Source organism: Calliopsis andreniformis, chromosome 9, assembly GCF_051401765.1.
Source record: "Calliopsis andreniformis isolate RMS-2024a chromosome 9, iyCalAndr_principal, whole genome shotgun sequence".
Taxonomy (NCBI): domain Eukaryota; kingdom Metazoa; phylum Arthropoda; class Insecta; order Hymenoptera; family Andrenidae; genus Calliopsis; species Calliopsis andreniformis.
The window spans coordinates 1,760,027-1,781,849 of record NC_135070.1 but is presented as its reverse complement, the minus strand read 5'-3'; the positions used below and the strand labels follow the sequence as shown (position 1 = coordinate 1,781,849).

Genomic DNA, 21,823 nt, shown 5'->3' with positions numbered 1-21,823 from the left:
TTAACCCAATGTATCTCTTATAATAAGGGATTTTAACAAAACCGTTAGTAGAAAATTAGAACCTCAATTTCAAAGCACAGTTGACTAAAATTAATCACGATCATATATTTGTAATTATTACGCATTGTTAAACCAAATTTCATCATCTTCACATGTGTAATGTACACTTATTAAGTGATAATTACTTTATGAAACTATATACCTACATATTGCACGTTTTGTTCAATAAAAAGTAATATTAAGTTTCTAGTAAATAGTCATGTTGTATTACAAGTGATTTTGTGCTATAACGTAAACACATTTTTTTGGTAATGAGAACCCGATTCACGAATACGCAGAGCATATACCTATATGCGGTATAAAAGATACAAGAGCGCTCAAGTGTGCCCGGAAATGCTAGAAACACGAGAAAAGCATTGTGCAAAAACGTTTTTGTGAAGTCTAAGGTCAGTTGTGTCACTCTTCAAATATTAGAAAAATAGAATTATTTGTGCTAATAGAACAGTATTAAAAAGTTAAAAGTTAAGAAAACGATATCTATTGAAAAGTATTCTAACAATTACTTTTAACCTAAAGGGAAGAGGTTATGGCGAAATATTTGATACAAATAATTGTGATGGGTACGCGAATCGTCGGCAAAGCGTTTACACGAGCATTACGACAAGAAATTGCGGCGAGTCAAGAGGCTGCACGCAGAGCAGGAGGTGGAACACGGGGCGCTCAACATGTAGCAACCAATTCAAAGACTGGAATCTCCTTGGATGAAGCATTACGTATCTTAAATGTTGATCGATTAGATCAAACAGAAGCTATTGAACGTAACTATAAATACCTAATGGAAGCTAACGACAGAACAAAAGGTGGTTCTTTTTATATTCAATCAAAAGTGGTACGTGCTAAAGAACGCATTGATGAAGAACTGAAAAATCAGAAAGTTCCTCCACCAAAAACAGATTCCACGCAACAGAGTACATCCCAACAACTTTAGCAGTTTTCTTTGTAGTCTAAATTTAATTATTATATTGCAGAATTATATCAACCTATATTTTAATTATAAATAAATAGTATGAAATGTGCAAACAATAAGATTGGTATAATTGTATTTTGTTGTTGACCAAAATATTAAAATGAAACAAATTTTGGTCTTATTGAATACTGTACTAGCTTTTGTCTTTCAAATATTGTAATGTTTACACTAGTAATAACCCAATTGGAAATTGGAACAAAAGGTTCAAATCAAAATAAAAATAATGAAATTTGTATATATATATGTAAATGGTACATATGTTATATATAAATATACATATTTAAGAATCATACAGGTTCATGTGACAGTCTTTTAGTATAAGTACTCGCTCTTATACGAGTCCTTTCAATTACATTAAATATTTGAACTTCAGTATACTAAACCAGCTACCTTAGCATCTTCTGGTTCAATTCTATTTTGAGTCTGACGAATAGTTAGCCTTTCCTGATTATGACGTACAGACCATAGATTTGGCAAGTATTTTGGTTTCATAGTAACTAGAAAATGTTCTCTCCACATACGTTCTAACTCGACCAAACCACCTTCTCTCCTTTGAAAGTACTGAACTACCTGCAAAAAAGAAAAAGATACATTAATAAAGTTGAAATCATTTCATAAAATATAGTCTTAGAATTTTCTGTTAATTACTTTCAAACCATGAGGTTCACATTTAGATTGGTCATAGTTGGTCATTGATGCCATAGCATGTTTTAGCTCTTTATACAATGTATCAAGGAGAACAGATGTAATTTGTATCTGGCCTGTACAATCCAAAACATAGTATTCTAATTCTTTTCGCCGAACATCGGGTAAAGTTGTTCTTTCTCTTAAAGCTTTAACAGCTGAATGTAATTTCCGCCAATTATTTACATATTTATTACGTATATGCGTCAATGGGCCAGCCAAAGGCGCGTCACACATGTCTGCAAGCTTTCTTCTGAGCTGCAGATCATGACAGTTACTTATTTCGTGACATGATGGACATAATAATAATATATCGTGCGATTGGTGTGCTTTCATTACCACTGGAACATTTTCAAATTCTATAAGTTTACATATTTGCTATGTTTTGTAACATATCAAATATTCAAATTTTAAACTTACATGGAAAATATTTACGATATTCCCTAGGAACAACATTCTTTCTGATGAACTTCTCAGAAGTTCCACATACCACACATTGATTGATTTTCACTTGAGTGTAATATTGTCCAACTTCTCCCAATGCTCGTCCAGAAGGTTCAAATTTTAATCTCACAGTAAATGGTTCTTTCTCAATTATTTCACCTAGGCCTTTCGTGACATACCATTCTGCTTTTTTATGGTCACATGTACACAGTATGTCTCCATCTGGTGCTTGTAAATAACAATTATGATATAATGGTTTATTTCTTATGGGGATACTATTCTTTCTCATAACTTTTTTCATATTTAAATCTTGCATTAACTTGTCAAGGTTATTGTTCTTAACATTTTTTTGATCACTAACTGATTGTATCTGTTGAGCCTTGAACCTTGAACAAAATTTTGTAAATAATTTGTTATGTATTTTATATGATATACTTAAATTATTTCACAATATAAAAAGTCAGATCTTTTATAATATGAACATAATTTGACTACCTCGTATCGATTATATTGCTTGGTAAGTAATGAAATCGCATGTTTGTATCCTTGCTACACATACATTTTACATAATTTACAAAATTTTCCCATAATGAATACTTTTCTTTTATCTTTTGCACGATCTGGAAATTACAACATAGTTGGAAAATTGTTAAAAACTTGGAAATATATCTTTACTTACCTGGTCATAAATAAGAACAGACGCAATTGCATCGCAAGCAGCATAAGCTACTTGTTCGTCAGTAAGAGTGCCAGCGTTCCAATCGCCACACCTCACTTCAATTAGTTTATCCATTTCTGAAGCTAAATAATGTAAACTCATAGCAGCTAAACTTTTTGGACTTGGTAAATTTGCACGCTCTGCCAATGTTCGTAAATCAAGTGTGCCATTAACTCTACAGCCATAATCTGATATTATTTTCTGTCCATCTTCATATGAAGCAACTCCAACTTTGAGAATATGTTTATTAGCTAATAGTTCCTAAAAAAATGTTTACCTTTTATATTTGCAATTTATTCTATATTAGTATATTTATATATTTACATATTTAAGTATTACATATGTACTTTTAATTTGTGAGGAACATATCCAATTTTTCCAATACGAAAAAGGCCACATACTCCATTATATGTAGCAAGTTGGAGTAAAGAAACAGGTCCTTCATTAACCCATTCACAGTCAAACCCCAGTACATCATTGGATAAGTTGCTTTAATACAAAAAATATTTAGAAATGTTTTTGAACAACACAATTCTCTAACAGAATATTCTCTAAATTCTTAAATATTCTAAGCTATTATTCAATGTCTACAAGAAATAAACTTCTTTTTATGAACAATCATATTTCAAATTTTCTTAACATGTTAGATACATTATATAAAAATTTCTTAGAGAAAGAGAGCAATTTTATATAAATGTTAATATAAGAATTCGATACAAAAAAGAATGTAAACACCATCAATGTCTAGAGCGTTCATGATTAGCAAGGGATACAGAAAAAATGTAAACATGTATACCTTTGCCGTGTATACATTTGATACAAACAGGTTTGTACTTCCAAAGGAATTCAGATACAAGGAATTGTACAACTTACCAACGAATACGCTGAATGGCGTAATCACATTTTTCCGGAGTATCGGCCAAAATTATTTTATCTAATGTAATTTTAAGATCTTTTTTTTTATCGTTAGCCTTCTTGTGAGTTTTGTTTTTAATACTTTGGCAGAGGTGTTTAACGCTTTCGAGTACATTTTTGCGGTACTTAGAGGCCAGCAGCACAAGGCCTACCGTTACACATACGAGAAGCATGTTGTTCTTTGCAGGATACATTAATCGCAAAGATAAATATTCTCGAGAAAATTATAAATTAAAAATTCTTATGTACAATTTATTTCCTCTGCCTTGTGTACACGTAATTATTTATATATAAATATGTATATTTTTTCTTCGCACAAGATAAATATTTACACCGACAAACGAATATATATATTAAATAAATAAGTTAATTTATCATTACGTTAACGAATGAGGACCGTAAATCAATCGATCATGAAAAACTTGCTGACAGTTGAAATATAATGACTGTATGAAATTCCGCGTGAAATACGCTTGAATTATCGAATTACAAATGATGTTTAAATAATCGCGCGAAAGATACATCACAATTAAAATCGCAAGGGAAAAATTGTTAACCGAACGAGGTTCAAGGGAACCGTAGCTTCTTAAAGGAACGGCCGACGCACGCGGCTACGGTTATCACGCACGACTGCGATATATTTATTACACGCGATTACCATAATGTTATCTCCCTCTTTGCATTTTCTCTCTTATATGTATACTACCGATGGGAATGTTCTTCATGCTGATTGGTCAAACGATTGTTACGCGATTGTTGCCAAAAAATTTGTTGAATAATATACAATCGTATCATTTCAAAAACAATCATTTATTACTTTCATCAGCAACAAATAAAAGCTTTCTGTCTTCATACGTGAAATTTGAATTGTTTGATAAGTTTAAATACTTATGAAATTTATCATGGTAGTAGTTAATGATATGCGTTTTATGAGTCAATATACAGATTAGAAATATACGTAGAAAATTATACTTCTAGCGAACATGTTTTTTATTGCAAGTAGAAAAAAGAGCTGTATATATGTATGTGTATGAATCACGAAATGTTTTGTTAGTAAAAATTAAGCATGGCGTTAATCCTATCAGCTGATATCGTCTGCTGGAATGACGAATTGTAGTTTAGGTGATTGGTTAAACAGTGCTTCTAAGTGTTATAATAACATTTTCTTAGTTAAGGATTGTTCCGATGAATTAATGGTTTTAAGATAAATATTGGAAATGCTTGTTTCAATGACGCAATGATTATATCGAACGTTGTAATGGTGAAAATAATCGGTGAACACGAACTTGATTGCCTGCGTCACTGACAGGTGGTATAGGAATGTCGAGAAACAGACAGGATTATTGACGTGAATACGATTTTTTTATACGATCGGATAGTAGAAGGAATCTGCCAATCAGCCAGCAGATTCGGTTGTAATGAGCGACTCCGAACAGCGGCAATTACACGTGCCTTATCGAGAATATCATAGTCAGAATAATACCAACACATCTGCTTTAGTGGAAACAGACGCGCTCGTAGATCTCTCTATCACACCAAATAATTGTGTGCCAGTGAGCAACGATTGTTCAGAACTAGTACCAGAGGTTGAGTTTGTTCCGAACCTGGGTAACGAACAGCCTATAGCCATTGATTCCCCTGGGATTGACCGGGAGAGCCAGCCTCTCCTTGGTCGGCTGGAACTTGATGTTACATTTAATCGCTTTCCTGGTTTGTTGTCATAAACATACATAAATGTATTGATAATTCGTTAACAATATTTTATCATTTCATTTTGATTTTATTTTAGATGATCCACAATTTTCTGAATTGGTATGGCAGGCAGAATGTGCAATAGATAATGGAATTTTTCCTGAAAGAATATATCAAGGATCAAGTGGCAGTTACTTTGTAAAAAATCCTGCAGGGGTAAGGTATAACTTTCAGTAACATTTAAAATATAATATACATTACGAAACCAAGATTTTGTTTAGTAAAATCATAATCTTAGGTTGATGCTGCTATATAATAATGACAAACTGATTGATTTTTCCTCAGAAAATAATAGGTGTATTTAAACCAAAAGATGAAGAGCCATATGGAAGATTGAATCCAAAGTGGACAAAATGGATGCACAAACTTTGTTGTCCATGCTGTTTTGGAAGAAGCTGTTTAATACCAAACCAAGGATACCTGAGCGAGGCTGGTGCAAGTTTAGTTGACAGGAAATTAGGTCTCGGCATAGTTCCAAATACTAGAGTAGTCAAACTCGTCAGTAAAACTTTCAACTATCCACGCTTAGACCGTCAAAAAGCCCGCATGAAGCAAGCAATTATGGATCAGTTTCCTACAGTGGGCTCCCACTTCAATCGTATCGGTCTACCACCAAAAGTTGGTTCTTTCCAAGTTTTTGTAGATGGTTACAAAGATGCTGACTATTGGCTAAGGCGATGGGAAAACGAGCCTTTGTCGCCGCGACTTAGTAGAGAATTCCAACTTCAATTTGAGCGATTGGTCATTTTGGACTACATTATTAGAAATACAGACAGAGGTGTTTAACAGTTTATCAAATTTCTTTTAAATTTATAAGAAATTTGAAATATCATGATGTTTTAATTTTACAATTTAATTATAAAGTATTATTTCTTTTAAGGTAATGATAATTGGCTAATTAAATATGATAACGCTGTGGGAAAAAATGGATCGGAACAGGGTGAAGTGAAAATTGCTGCAATAGACAATGGTTTGGCTTTTCCTTTCAAGCATCCTGATTCCTGGCGTGCCTATCCTTACCATTGGGCATGGTTGAGTCAAGCGAAGCAACCATTTAGTGAAGTAACAAGAGAGCTTGTATTACCGCAACTCTCGGATCAAAATTTTGTACAAGACCTTTGCGATGACTTATATCAGTTATTTAAAGTAAGCCTTATAAAGGAATAGTAGTTTTATCGATATCGATGTAACCGGGTGACAATTTATAAATAATACAACTAATAACTTTTATAGCAAGATAAAGGTTTCGATCGACATCACTTTGATAAACAGATGAGCGTTATGCGTGGTCAGATCCTGAACTTACAACAAGCTTTAAAGGATGCCAAAAGCCCTGTGCAATTAGTCCAAATGCCTGCTGTGATTGTTGAAAAGTATCTATTTTTGTTACATTGTGTATTTTTTAAATTACGCGATACGTGATAAAAGCATCAATGTGAAATGTCACTGTTTTCAGGGCTAAAGGAAACGGAGCTCCAAGACTATTTTCATTTTCTGACACATTTACACAGCGCTTCCAGAACAAGAGTCCTTTTTTTTCCTGGTGTTGAGCAAATCGTTTCCGGACGCTTAAAACAACATGAAACCTGTGTGTATCGGATGGAAAGAACTAATTCGGTGCATCATGAAATATCACTTTCCTATTGGTTCTGTCTCTCTTTTAATTTTATTCTGCATTACTACCTCTTTACGAAACGCTAGTTTCTAATCTATTGTCTCGTAGATTTAACGACAGTTGCGTTTAATTTATCTTGTATTGAGGACGTTTTCTTTTAATTCAAATATGAACATCAATCATAGTATAACTATATTGTATACAGTAAATATATGAAATGTTAAAACAACATTTTGGATATGCTTCGTGTGAAAAAAAGAAAAGCAAAAAACGTTACAAACGAGTACAGCCCCTTAATGAAAACAAGCAATTGCATATTCGTATTGTACGTTCTCCATGTCTTCCAATATTATCAACAATCTGTGCCAATTCACGTTCACAAATTGTGCACCGTTAAGTTTGCATGTTTTCGCTAGATGCTGTCAAAAAGAATGTCTGTCGAACCTTAAAAACGAACTGTGATCTAATAATTAACGCCATACTCTTATTGTTTAAATAAACACTTTGCGTAATCGTGTTATATTTTTAACCGACCAGTATGAGGAAATAAATTTTCTATTTAGTAGTTAATACGGAAATTTCTATTATAGATCAAGGTTCTTTTTTGTTTTTGCGATACACGGTCGACGCAATTGAATTTATCATTGCCTACTACTTTACCTCGTTTTCGTTCAAACAAATATCAATTTAAGACCAACTTCGAAGTACGTGTTGTTAAATTTTACGTTTCATTGAAGTCACATACAAAAATGTAACGTAGAAGTTGACATCTGTAATCGACGATCTTATCATTTTATATTCCTGTATTATTTTTTATACATCGTAAGATATTTTGAGTCAAGATTTGTTAAGGAGCAGCGTGCACTTACATCTCTTCACTTACGTAATAGTGATATATTATTATAATAATACCAAATATAAAAGAAGCAATATGGAAGTGGTTGAAGTCAGCACGAAGAAGAGATCAATTCAATTACCATGTTATAAACCAACAGATTGTCCGTGTAACGTAAAAGTAACGATCTTTCTACTTTTATTAATGATTTTTCAATTTTCATATGAAAGTTATTAGCTGAAAATGCAATTAAAAGATGCGAATGAAGAAAAGAATTATACTTGTTTTATGTATGTATAGTGTACAAAGAGATATGTGCAACCATCACGGGTCAAATCATTTGCTCCCGAAAGAATGTATCAACCCCCCTCGAAAGTGCTTGAGACTGATACCACGTATCATTTGTCATACTTGAACTTAGACCATGCGGAAATGCGTCGTAGTAGATCTCAACCTATTCGGCCAATACCTGCTCTTTCTAAACCCGATGGCAAATTCTGTGATGAGACGACCAACAGGCTAAGCTATAAAACCGTAGGACATGTCCCTAAAACGAAACCCATTTTACCAAGACAAAGGTATGAATGCTCCATATAATTTATGTATCAATATTATTACCTCTAAAGAAAAGTAATTTATATCTATGTAAAAAGTTGTTTTCAGTTTAATGAAAAAATTTTACTTAATTGAATTGATGAGTTGCAGAACAGTACAACTCCAAAAGTCATATTTTCAGATATTTGATCTCAATGTGTAGTTCTGTGCACTTGTTTTCTGTCTGACTTAGTGCATTTTAATCTTGGGGTCCAGATATAATTTGAGATTATTTGAAAATTACTAATTTTGGATTTCTCCTGTTCTTTAACTCACGAATTCACTTAATACCTTCATTTTCTGAAAATTGTAATATTGCCATGAATTAAAATAGTTATTTTATATTATATTTAAAAATTTTGTGCACTTTAAAACTTTATATTTTATCTATTTTTTTCTATTCTTTCGGATTAGGCCTATGATTGGATTGGGACGTATGGAATGCATCACTACAGTTCGCCAAGATTATGCGCGCAAATACATCGAGAAACCAGACCTTATCGTACCTTGCGGGAACATTCGTTTAAGCAGCGGTAAACTTGAGGGCAGTACAACTGCAAAGCTGTCTTACGTAGACCCAGGCCCTACGGAACCAACAGCTAATTTTAAACCAATAAGAATCTATTGTCCACCTAGTGAACCTCTTCTTGATGATACCACGCAAAAGTTGAGTTATCAGCCTCTTCAAGTACCGCAAAAGGAAGTGTGCCCCTGGCAGCTGAAACCAACGTACAGGTATTTCTTTAGTATATTTCAAATACAATTTTATAATTATATTTGAAAGGGGTGCTAGAATGCTTCAACGAGAATGTTCCAAGATCTCCAGACGTAGCTATGTGTGGGAAAACAACATATACCGAGAGTTTTCTAAAAAATGATGAACCATGCATGGAAAAACCTATTAAACCTACTGGGACCGATATACTTCCCCGTGGTGGTGAATTTGCTGCAAAGACTATATACAAAGAGAGCTTCTTAGAGTCTAACATTGAACGTGTGGAACCGTTTATTCCTTGCAATAGTATTCCTAAACCAGATGGCATAATGTCAGGAGATACGACGAGCAAAGTACGTATAATTAGTAGAATAGATATAATAAATTTACGAAAATAACGTGCGTGATAAAGTATAAGAAATAGTCAACATTTTGATGAAACTTTAGACATTTGTAAAATAGGTAGATTTGAGCTACTTGATCTGCCAATTTATAAAATTGCTTCAAAGTTAGTCATATATTTGCTCGATTAAATAAAGTACATAAAAAATTTATAATATTATACATTTGTTTAATTCTTGACAATTTCATATCTTTGATAAATATAATAATACCATACTCTAAAGAGTTGTATTTCTTCCATTAGTATTTGTTATAATATCAGATATCATTTTGTAATGGATGAATTCTCTCATAGATGAGTTACCAATCGATTCAAAGTGAAAAACGTTCACCAATATTGCCTCGATCAAGAAGGATGATAGGAGACGGTCCTATGCAATCAGAGACTACCAATCGCATGGACTTTGCGCCCAAAATAACAGTTCGTCCTGACCTTATTGTTCCGTGTAACAATCTTCGAAGTGCTGAGACGCCAATGGATGATAGAACAACGACCCGAATGTCTTACCTGAAACCACAGCCAACAGAATTTGTGCAAAGTTTCAAACCTATCGCTCAGTATTCCAGGTACATTACCGTCCTTTCAGTATTAATGGTCTCAGAACAGGCAGCTTCCGTAAAAAAAGATGTTTACATTTTTCACAAACAACTATTTAATAAATATGTTATAGATTACCGCAAAAAATCGAGTGCGATACTGTGAGCAAATTGTCATATCAGTCGTGGACTCCTCTTCCCAAGGAAAAAGTTCCGTGGGCAATCAAAAGCAAATATGAGCCACCGACCGATCCAATGTGCAGTGACACTATTTATCAAGCTAGTTATCCTGTACCCGGTCACTACGAGGAAGTCTGTATAGATGTGGACGATTGCGATTGCCTGCGTTCGACGGATGTATGTCCGGCTAACGTGCAAACGAATATACAACAAGAGTGTTAAACTTTGAACAAAATTTTATTCATTGTATCTGAGATATCCACAAGGATTACAAGCGACGCTAAAATCACAAAAGTTTTTGTAGTATGATTTCTTCTAGCGGAGAAGGTAAAGGGGAAAGTAGATTATTTCCATTGCTGTATGTACAGTGAAAGCTATAAGAAAAACCACAAGAATGTTTGATTATTGACGAAATGTTACAACTGAAATTCAGAAATTGAATTTAAAAAAGGCAACTATTGTTAAACGGTACACGTTGATATCATACAAACGCGTAGTCTTATTTTACACACTTATAATATTACAACTGTATACAAGATGACGAATAATATACATATAACACTTTTTCTTTATCTTTTACGAACAGTAAAATTGTTCTCGATAATAAAATAAACTCTAATCTTTGATAAAAAGATCAGTAGACAATGTTAACAAATACTCCTCAGTGGTCTAGCTTATTACATACATACGTACATTCTTTGTATGTATACAGGATGCTTCATAACATGTGGAACTTACTTCTGAAGTTAATTGTATGTCTAAAAAGAATGAAAGAAATCTATCTTCATTTATGAGACAATGAATTTTATAAACAGAGCGAACTCTCTGTTCACGCACTCTGACCATAGACCGCAATAGTTCATAACCAAGATTTTTAATTGGGCCTTTTTTCTTGATTAGAAACTAATAGGCACAAAGTACATTGATTTTTTGAGCACGCGGTTACACGAAATATTAGTATATTATATTTATATACAAGGTGAAAATTATAAAGCGATACAGACGAATATCTCCAAAAATATTGATTATACGCAAAAATGTTTCAGATGAAAGTTATTTAGCACCGAGGGTAATATTATGTGGTGGAATTTTTATTTCTCCTGGTGGACGCGCAAAGGTGAATTGAAGGTTACGATCATTTCTTCAACTGGAACCATACTTTTATATTTTGCTAGTATTGTAGCTTATTTTAATACGAATTTGAAAACTATCTACAGAAGGTCATTCAAGATCAAACTTGCAGGGAAATGCTGAAAAAGTGATTGTAATTTATTATCTGAAACTTACTATCTTGTAGAAGAACACAATAATATATAAATACGTTTGTTTTCATTTCCATGCTAATGACTTTGACATTGTCCTTAGTATTGCTGATATTGAATATGTTATTGTTTTAGCGTGAAATTATCAATACATTTATTTCGAACATTTTTTCGGCATTTCCTTGCAAGTTTAACCTTGAATTACCTTCTGCAGAGGGTTTTCAAATTCGTCTTAAAATAAGCTACAATACTGGCAAAAATATAAAAGTATGATTCTATGTGAAAAAGAGGTAGTGACTTTCACCTCACCTTTGCGCGTCCAATGGGAAAAATAAAAGTCCCACCACATGATATTGCCCTCAGTGCTAAAAAACTTTGATCTGAAACATTTTTGCGTACAATTAATATTTTTGGCGATATTCGTCTGTAACGCTTTATAATTTCCACTCCGTATATGCAAATATGTATATATAGTATAACATATATAGTAAATATAATTGTGGGGCAAAAATGCATCTAATTATAATCATTTATAAAACATGTCGTTGCTTTACATACCGACCGTTGATTGCGGTATATACTTTTCCGCCGAAGATAAATCTGTAAAATTGTACGAAAGATATATGGACCGTTTATTTTGAAAATGTTGTAAGTCCATTTTCTCTTGTTTCGAGAAAATTAAAGGTTAGCATATCTCTCCATGAAAAAATATAGATTAATTATATCAAGTCTGGCAATGTTTTTACTGCTCCGTATCCTTATATTTTTCGTAAGTAATTGGCCTGGCATCGTGATATAAAGGCGTAAGGGCAATTTTTTCAAATTTTGGCGATTTTCCCGGACGTGTAGGTAATAAATTTAAAGTTTTAAATTCTTTGTCCTGCGTCGATATTTTATATAAAATTATATAAAATAAACAACATATTTGTAACCAATTTACATTTTCTCCATTAATGTTTCTGCTTATCTGTTTTTTTATTGCGTTTTGTAGATTTTTTGTTGAAACAAAATCCTCTCGTTTCATTTCATGTAAAATGAATTTGGAAATTGGACTCTCCTGTCTATGCAAATTGGACTTACACCACTTTCAAAATAAATGGTCCATATATGTGAAATTTTTGACAGATAAAAGTATCTCGAAGAGATAGCACTGTCCTACAACCACAGTTTCCAAGGTATATCTTCAAATCACACAACATTACATTTCGTCCGTAGTATGTTTCCACAAAACCCATATAACCTTAGTTCACCTCATGTTGAATTGTTAAATAAAAAGCCTCTAGTACAGGATGTAAAAAAAAACAACGGATAGAAACTTGAATAATGAAGCACCTTACAAGACACGATAAAGTTGTCAATTCTACGTAACTATTGATTTTTGCATATACTATTAATGAATTTTCAGGATTTTAACTATACGAACTATCAAAAATTAGTTTTCTAAATAAAGTATCGATTTATTAATAAAAAGACTTCAACCTAATTGTCTACCTAGTCATGTATTTATTTATACCCTGTATGTATTCTGCAACTTCGCTATTTACAAAACTGTACAACAGTGATTGTCTTCCGTTCACGCGTAGCATAATTCGTAACGTGCATAATCTTTTTCCTATTTGTTTTCTTTCAAGCCATCAAACGCGGTAACGCTATAACACATTCGTTACAACACCATAACGCTATAACACTTTCTTTTATACGTTCATCTTTTTCTATAGTTTTCAATAAGTCACGTGAAAACTTCAATTAAAACAACAAATTCTAGATTATATTTATCGACTGATCTGTATTTTCATCGATGCTGATGGTAATATCACCAAATTGGTTGAAATATACCATTAACACTCCTAACGACAAATCGTTGAACTATTTTTCTGTCAAAACGGGTGCACAACGAATATTATGCTTTACGCCTTCAAGAAGTGTTAAATTAAGGAAAATCGCATTTCCACGATATTGTGCTAATTCAAGGAAGGGTGGTCTGGTGTGCTATGAATAAAAAAAACATTAAATCGTGAGATATTTGCAAAAATGTCACTTCGGCAACCATCTTGTTAGTTTACACAACTTCTGTTTCATGCTTACAGTTTATAATTTTACATTTTTCTCAACGTATAGTGTTTATTGGAGTTTAAACGAACCAGGCCACCTTGAGATGAAGTCTATCCGTAGGTTCTGTATCCGCGAAAAATTCATTTATGCACGTGTCGAGACGTAAAGCGTAATTTGCGAAACCGTTTGTCTCTCTCGCTCATCGCGTATACGTGTATGACTTTCTTTGCTTGGTGAGCTCGCGCCCAGCTCAAAACACAAGGAATCTGCCCCCTTAAAGCGACCGAACGTTTTATAAAGTTAATATGCTTACACAGTGCATTGAGAGGAAACAAAATAAAACTAGAACTAATAAAAACGACTTATAAATATTGTATACATCTAAAAACACTATTTTTGGTGGATCCTACTACACAAGCCAAACACTAGTTACAGACCAAATTCATCCATTATACCAAATCTCTTTTCAAATCCATTAAAATATTCAAAAACTAATCAATGTACAATCGATCAAAGAGTATCTTAATCCTTAATGCAAATACACTACGAATTTAATTAACTACACAAAATTTAAATAGAACTAGCGATGCACTTATGTTACAGAGCAAAACATTTACTAATCGATTTTAGGTCCATCGTAGTAAGAAATTAATGTTTCGATAGTGGCACACATACAGGTTGAACTGTAACACATCCTTGATAATATATATATATATTAATATAAATATAGCAATTAATCATTCTAATCGTTCACAAAACAATCAGAATCAACGAGACTTGCTTTTTAGGTGCATATGTATCCATATGTATATACATATACGTATATCTATTTATATTGCACTTACATATGATAATTAAAAAGATATGCAAACATTTTGTCTGAAACCAGGCGTGTGATGTTTGGCTACTGGCGAACGATATCGTAAAGAGACGATGACAATTAATTTTCCATCCCTCCTCTATACATCGAACAACAATATCTAATGTTATAATATACTAATAGATTTGGATAGTATTCATCAGAGATTCGCGCGGTAAATTCAAAGTCGACGAGAATCGAGAAATAAGAACGAGAAGCAATCGAGCGACGCGAACGGTGGATCCAAGCCAAGTGCATGGAAACTCGCGCGCCTGACGCCTGACGTTCCTATTGCGGCTTAGCGTTGTACGATTGTATGAACTCGGAGAAGCTACAGCCGTTTAGGCGATCATAATTGAGATTTTCGTCAATCGAGGGCAACTCATCGTGACCCATCAGATCCCCATAGTCCATTTCCAGATTGCTTGCCCAGCGATTGACTGGCTAAGACCCAGAGCGTAGCTACCACAAATCAAAACACAACCCCAATCACTGGCATAGCAATGGATAATAGTGTCTCGTTACTAATCCAAACACGATTACGCACGGTGAGTGTACGTGGCTTACCCACCGTAGTAATCTCGAATTCTCTCTTTCTTTTTCTCACTGTTTCTACTTCTTCGCTCTATTTTAACCTCAACGTTTTATGCTTCTTTCTTTGTCCGTCTTTTACCATGGACTCATCGTTGCGATCGGGAAACATTACCAACGAAGAGTTAGCCGATATCGTTCTCTCCAAGCCACGTGACCGATTACAGCCGGCTAACCGATACAACACGGCAAGGGACGTACGAGCAACCACATAGAGAAGATCCCCAGGATACCGATCGGTTAGTTCTGCGTCTACAATCGCTTCGCATGTTATTTGAATCTCAGCGATGTTACGAAAGTGAGACAATAATCTGCAATTTAACTACAAATTTGATTTCAATACAAACAGAATCGATATTAACCTCGTTTTTCAGCGTAGCTCCTCGAGTTTTCAAGGTACTAGATCCACAATTACATAAAGTTCCTGAAGCCCTTACAAAATAACATTTTCATTGCAGTAATGAGCCATGCATGCATGGCTTCTTTTACTATTTCGTTCGAGATGAATTAATGGCCCCTGAATGCCCCATAATGTATGTGTCTACTTGGAAGTAAAACTATTGTGAGATATTTTTGAGAATATTCTCAGATAGAATATGTACTATCAGACACTGTGTTGAAAATAACTGAAAGGTACTATCCGAGATAAATGTATTATCTGATAGTACCCTTGAGAGCATCTTGTGGTAGATTTACTCTCAAGTGGGCACATATTCTCAAACAGAATCATTGAATCAGCATGGATCCATCGATACCAGCCGAAGAGTAAGAGGCAGAGCATGGAATGAAAATGTATAGAATTGATTAGCAAGAAAGTGATCGAAAACCAACCATTTTCAGAACAACTGACAATTACAGTTTTCTGGGATTTATATGGCCTATTATTGGCCTAGTCTTGCCTTTTCCAACTATCGCTTGCGTGGCTTACAGCTCTGCCAAAGATGTTATTTTCTCCAATCATAAGGAAGTTTGTGGAATGATAGAGTGCATTGAAAAGCATAAGAAACTTTGCTGAAAGATGACGTTAAAGTTAATTTTCTATTTGTATTAAAATAAAATTTATAGCTAATTGTTGACTCCCCCTTGTAAATAGAAATATTATTATGAACTTAGGAATTAGCAAGAATGCTTATGCGTACATAACTTGGAAATGCATGAAAACAATCTTAGATATTCCATTTGCATTTGTAGTTAAAGTGTGGTCAAAAAAGATATATTTCTTGTTTTTATCGGTTAATTAATAGAACATATTTTTTTGTTCAGTAGATTATGTCAAATTCATTGTTTCTTGGGCTCGAAGAACAGCCCATTAGAAAACATGTTGACTTGGTGGACCTAAAGCAGAACGACGAAGGCTATCAGACTTCAACATCTGACCAGCAGGTATACAAGAATAATTTATCAACATGTGTCCCTTATTTTACCGTTTATTAACATATGTTTTGATTCCAGAATTGCATAGAAAATGATGTGCTTAAATGCTATAAAATAAATATTGAGCCTGTTTTAAGAAGACAAAAACTTACTGAAATGTTGAAAAAATCTTTGACCCATCTTAATGACAATTATAAGGTATATAGCTTTTGTCTATTACATTTACTTTTATTTTTCAAACTACATATATAAAGCATTCTGCTATTCAGCACTTAGATTGCAGCAGAGTATGGTTGTGTTTTTGGATTTTACATTCCCTGGATATCTTAGGCAAACGTTTAGAGGATGATGAATATAGTAAAATTATTAGTTTTGTTGCCAAATGTCAATCACCAGAAGGTGGTTTTGGAGGAGGTCCTGGACAATATCCTCACTTGGCACCCACATATGCTGCAGTAAATACATTATGTATCATTGGCACTCCTGAAGCGTACCAAATAATAGATAGGTATATAAGAGAAATAGTATACATTTATGTAAACGGAATACTAGTCCTTACTGTTCTAAACATTGTTTATATATTGATTTCAGGAAAGCACTTAAGCGCTTCCTGACATCTTTACATAGAGAAGATGGTTCATTTAGTTTACATGTTGATGGAGAAGTAGATATTAGAGGAGTGTATTGTGCAGTTGTTGTAGCAAAACTAACAAATATATACACTCCTGAAATGTTTAAGGATAGTGTAAACTGGATATCTGACTGCCAAACATGGGAAGGTGGTTTTGGAGGTGTTCCTGGTATGGAAGCTCATGGAGGATACACATATTGTGGACTAGCAGCACTTGTACTTCTTGGAAAAACTAATTTCTGTCACTTAGAATCATTATTGGTACATTTTATCTTTTAAATCTTATAAAACATATTAGAAAATTTTATGATATTTACACTTACATTTCTTTTCAGAGATGGATGACAAATAAACAAACGCGTCTTGAAGGTGGATTTCAAGGACGTACCAATAAGGTAATTGACTCTTGCTACTCTTTCTGGCAGGGTGCAGCTTTTCCAATAATTCAAGATATTTTAGTAAAAAAAGGGAAAAAGTACAATTACTGGTTATTCAATCAAGAGGCCTTACAAGAATATTTACTAATTTGCTGCCAACATCCTCATGGTGGTTTTGCAGATAAACCTGGGAGGCATGTAATATTTTTACTATAATATACAATGCATAGTAAAGATTTTATAAATTTTTATTCTATTGTAGGCTTCGAGATATGTATCATACATGTTATGCACTGAGTGGATTGTCAGTTGCACAGAATTCTCTTACATCAGTAGTTATTGGATCTCGTAATGTGAATTTAGTGGAACCAATTCAACCTTTGTATAATTTACTACCTACTGCTGTAAACGAAGCATTGAACTACTTTAATACATTACCGATACCTGATTGAATATAATAAAAGTTGGATAACTTCCTGAAATTTGGGAACGCTGGCAGGCATCGAGCGGCGATAACAAATTTTCCGCAACATCATTAACGTAATATTCGTGCAATGATAAGACTTCTTCAATTTTGATAATTTTTTAATAAAACTTTTACAATCATATTTTTGAGGTCCTTCTGATGAAAACAAAACTAAACATGAATTAATTTGGATCATATTTGCGTATTTAATGAGTGGTAACAACTGTTCTTTTCACCTACAAAATAAATAAATATTATCCAAATTATATCGTGTTTGGTCTTATTCTAATAAAAAAAAAACCTCACAAATACGCTAATAAAGGTTTCGTTAAAAAAATATATATATAAATATTTTTGACAATACTATTTATTGATAATACTAATGTATTGTCTCTTCGATATATGAGCTCGGATATGATTACCTTGCTCGGTCCCTACTCACATTCAAGTTTCGCGGCATCTCGAGAGGGGTTTCCCCTCAATAGTGGTGATGATTACTAGACAGTTACCTTAGATAGTTTCAGCCTGTTATCCAACTTTTACTGTATATATTTAATGTTTAAAATACATTGGCAAAATAAATATACGCTTCTATTCCATTTTGAGAAAAAATTAAAATTATTCTACAGAGTGTAAATACAAATTGATTGATTAATAAAACTAAAAATGACAACAATCATCACATCTGTTTTCTGTAATTTTATATTAAGATTTAAGAAGTAGATGTTAAAATAATGAATATTTAGCTAGTTTTAACCCAATGTATCTCTTATAGTAAGGGACTTTAACAAAGCCGTTAGTAATTATTACGCATTGTTAAACCAAATTTCATCATCTTCACATGTGTAATGTACACTTATTAAGTGATAATTACTTTGTGAAACCATATACCTACATATTTCACGTTTTGTTGAATAAAAAGTAATATTGAGTTTCTAGTAAATAGTCATGTTGTATTACAAGTGATTTTGTGCTATAACGTAAACACATTTTTTTTGTAATGAGAACCCGATTCACGAATACGCAGAGCATATACCTATATGCGGTATAAAAGATACAAGAGCGCTCAAGTGTGCCCGGAAATGCTAAAAACACATTGCGTAAAAACATTTTTGTAAAGTTCTACGGTCGACAGTGTCACTATTCAAATCCCAACAAAAACACTACCAGTGTAAAAAATATGCACCTAATACATTCTCAGAAATCGTGATTATCCAGGTTTTACAAAATATCGAAATCTAATAAGGCCAAGTACATTAGCCTTATAGTTTAAGCGAATATTTCAGTGTCCGCTCTAAAAAATTTGCAAGATAAGCATCACTTTAGGAATCATACACAAATTGAAAACTTAAACCTAAGATGTACTTTTAGTACTTCGAACAACTTTCCAAGAAAAACATATAAGCGTTCTTTGCACACTGCGCTATTTGGTCAACCTGTTTATGTGTGACGCCTTCTCCGATTTCGATAAATTTGAAATATGTTATAAAGAACAACATTCTAAAGAACTTTTTCCTATGCATACACTAGGCGGTCGACTTTAGTTTCCGAGATATTCGTGAAAAATCGCCGCTATTACTACACTCAATTTTGCCTGCACGTGCACATACCTGACAACGATGCGTCGCTTACTTGCCGTAATACTGTCTATGCTCAGTAGTCTGCCATGAAAAAAGGGTATGTATATTATATATTTCTGCGCGCGAAGGAAACGAGTGACGAGGTATGACTTTCAATATATTTAAACTACTTCAGGTAGAAATTCGTTCGTATCGTAGCCTAATCTGCACATTTACCACTAACCCAGACTTAATTCGGATCTAGCTCTTTAATCGCTGTAAAATGTAATTGACTTTCTAAGGAATGTTTTTGGCGAAAACACCACTTATGTGCAACTTTGTCTGCTGCTGTACTGCGTCGCACCTCGCTGTGTTCTCGGAAAGAACAACTAAGTATTCGAGCTAAGTGTGTACGCACGTATACGTGAAGACGAAATTCAGTGTGTAGTAGTGGCGGTTTTTCACGAATATCTCGGAAACTAAATCCGACCGTCTAGTATATGCATAAGAAAAAATTGTTCAGAATATTGTCCTTTATAACATATTTGAAGGCCATCAAAATCGGTGAGGGCATCACACATCGACAGGTTCATCCGCCAATTTTCTTCAGTTATAACGGCATCGTAAGCAGGTAGAAACGACGGTAACCCGACTCTTAATATACATGTATAGTGTATATCGTTTCCATGATGAAACAGTGCACTTACAATTTTATAAGGTTTTTCATTTATATATATTTTGGTAGCAGGCACAACATTTATACTACAACTCTTAAGTTTTATCAAATCAGAGCCTTTATTGTCGAATAGCAACATCTGAACAACCAGTACATCTCTAGATGAAATTATTTCTCTTTTTGTAATGATTTGAGATACTTTGTAACTATGACATTTGCCATCAAATTTCCACTAATTTGAAAATTCTTCTTCAAGTAATTTTAGTAAAATTAAATTTGTTTTGTTAGTACAAGAAACTGTTGAGAGTTAAACTACACAATTGTTTTGTAAAGTTATATCAATACAACCGCAATTTTTACAGAGGAGAGTCATAAACATTTCATGATTTATCTCATTTTGAGGTATTCCAATTTAGTACATAAAGTTACAAAAAATTCAGACGCATTTTGTACATTTTGAGAAAATTTTCCTCGGACAAAATATCTTATGATCATAGTACCTAAACTTTTATTTATCGCTATTATGGCTATTAGCGATATTATATATCGCTAAATATGAAATAGGCAATTCACTCAACGGATTGGAACTATATACCTGCATAACGTTTTTATCGATACACATTGCAACATGCATTGCGCTATTGCATTTGCGTAACAAGACACTTTATCAAATACCGAAGGTAAAACAATTTTTATCGATTCAACGTTGTTCGTATCAATAGATTTGGAAACAGATGTTGCGTCCGATCATCACCTTTCTTCCAATTTTAGTAACTATACATCTAGAAAGTCCAGCCGTATGAGAAGTGTCCTTATCAGTTTTTATTTTGTCTGGCGGTATTGTCTTAAGCATTTCTGTATTTAAAAATATTGCACATGTGACAGGTAAGTAAGAAACAAACAGCATTGAACAGTAGTTTCTTCATATAATTGGACAACTCTTGCAATTATCCAGCACAATTAAAGAAGTAAATTCTAGTTTTCTGGACATTAAACATTTTGTTTCAGAGTTTAGTAATGCACCAGTGTGAATCCTAGAAAGTATTTCACGATATTGTGTATCAGACTTTTAACGCACATTTATAGTTAATTCATTATAAGTAAACAAAGTCCACAATTTAATAGGTCCTAAAGAATCAAGAATTCTTTTAACTTTCTGTTTTGCCAATTGCATAAAAATCGCTTTTTCATGTACAGGTGGAAGCTGAAGCAAATCATCGAAAAACAAAATGTTTTCCACCGAACCAACCATTTTCTAACTCAGAAGTATTATAAATTTCTGTCAATCGAAGATGCATATAGAGTAACGTGACATTAGATATTATAGATACCTCATCTATTATAAAGAGCACTACGTTTCGTAACTCATAACGCAAGAATTGCAAAACATGACCAGATAATTGTTTATACTTTGGAACATGACCATGCTCGAACGGAAGTTGAAACAATCTATGAAAAGCCAAACCGTCAATGTTAAAAGCCGCTGTACTAGTAGAGGCAGCAACAGTGACATCTATACCGATACCTTGTTTTATCCAACATTGTATAGTTTTCATCA

The 21,823-nt window shown here is 33.4% G+C and overlaps 5 protein-coding genes across 9 annotated transcripts; 4 read left to right on the top strand and 1 right to left on the bottom strand.

The window, feature by feature from the left end:
• Positions 1-182: 182 nt before the first annotated feature.
• On the top strand, positions 183-1,086 carry Blp (mitochondrial import inner membrane translocase subunit Tim16). The gene is made up of 2 exons (XM_076383919.1): positions 183-446; positions 577-1,086. The coding sequence occupies exon 2, from the start codon at positions 587-589 to the stop codon at positions 986-988; it is 402 nt and encodes a 133-aa protein (XP_076240034.1). The 5' UTR covers positions 183-446; positions 577-586; the 3' UTR covers positions 989-1,086.
• A 165-nt stretch (positions 1,087-1,251) lies between these two features.
• Exd2 (Exonuclease 3'-5' domain-containing 2) lies at positions 1,252-4,416 on the bottom strand. The gene is made up of 7 exons (XM_076383913.1): positions 3,747-4,416; positions 3,221-3,362; positions 2,835-3,134; positions 2,651-2,775; positions 2,132-2,541; positions 1,676-2,052; positions 1,252-1,597 (listed from the first exon to the last, which is right to left on the bottom strand). The coding sequence occupies exons 1-7, from the start codon at positions 3,980-3,982 to the stop codon at positions 1,397-1,399; spliced, it is 1,791 nt and encodes a 596-aa protein (XP_076240028.1). The 5' UTR covers positions 3,983-4,416; the 3' UTR covers positions 1,252-1,396.
• Positions 4,417-4,762: 346 nt separating this feature from the next.
• Positions 4,763-7,725, top strand: LOC143183043 (phosphatidylinositol 4-kinase type 2-alpha-like). Its single transcript, XM_076384418.1, has 6 exons — positions 4,763-5,498; positions 5,578-5,696; positions 5,826-6,318; positions 6,421-6,686; positions 6,774-6,913; positions 6,997-7,725. The coding sequence occupies exons 1-6, from the start codon at positions 5,207-5,209 to the stop codon at positions 7,088-7,090; spliced, it is 1,404 nt and encodes a 467-aa protein (XP_076240533.1). The 5' UTR covers positions 4,763-5,206; the 3' UTR covers positions 7,091-7,725.
• A 128-nt stretch (positions 7,726-7,853) lies between these two features.
• On the top strand, positions 7,854-12,195 carry LOC143183041 (uncharacterized). Its single transcript, XM_076384417.1, has 6 exons — positions 7,854-8,170; positions 8,291-8,568; positions 8,999-9,319; positions 9,403-9,652; positions 9,997-10,268; positions 10,373-12,195. The coding sequence occupies exons 1-6, from the start codon at positions 8,087-8,089 to the stop codon at positions 10,638-10,640; spliced, it is 1,473 nt and encodes a 490-aa protein (XP_076240532.1). The 5' UTR covers positions 7,854-8,086; the 3' UTR covers positions 10,641-12,195.
• Positions 12,196-14,825: 2,630 nt separating this feature from the next.
• On the top strand, positions 14,826-18,712 carry LOC143182906 (protein farnesyltransferase subunit beta-like). 5 transcript variants are annotated; one of them, XM_076384226.1, is made up of 8 exons: positions 14,826-15,139; positions 15,306-15,421; positions 16,449-16,565; positions 16,635-16,754; positions 16,826-17,064; positions 17,148-17,448; positions 17,523-17,758; positions 17,827-18,712. In XM_076384226.1, the coding sequence occupies exons 3-8, from the start codon at positions 16,452-16,454 to the stop codon at positions 18,014-18,016; spliced, it is 1,200 nt and encodes a 399-aa protein (XP_076240341.1). In that variant the 5' UTR covers positions 14,826-15,139; positions 15,306-15,421; positions 16,449-16,451; the 3' UTR covers positions 18,017-18,712. The 5 variants fall into 5 exon arrangements, with proteins under 5 accessions (XP_076240341.1, XP_076240342.1, XP_076240343.1 ...); XM_076384227.1 differs by having other exon boundaries at positions 16,446-16,565; XM_076384228.1 differs by lacking the exon at positions 14,826-15,139 and having other exon boundaries at positions 15,240-15,421.
• The last annotated feature ends 3,111 nt before the right edge of the window (positions 18,713-21,823 follow it).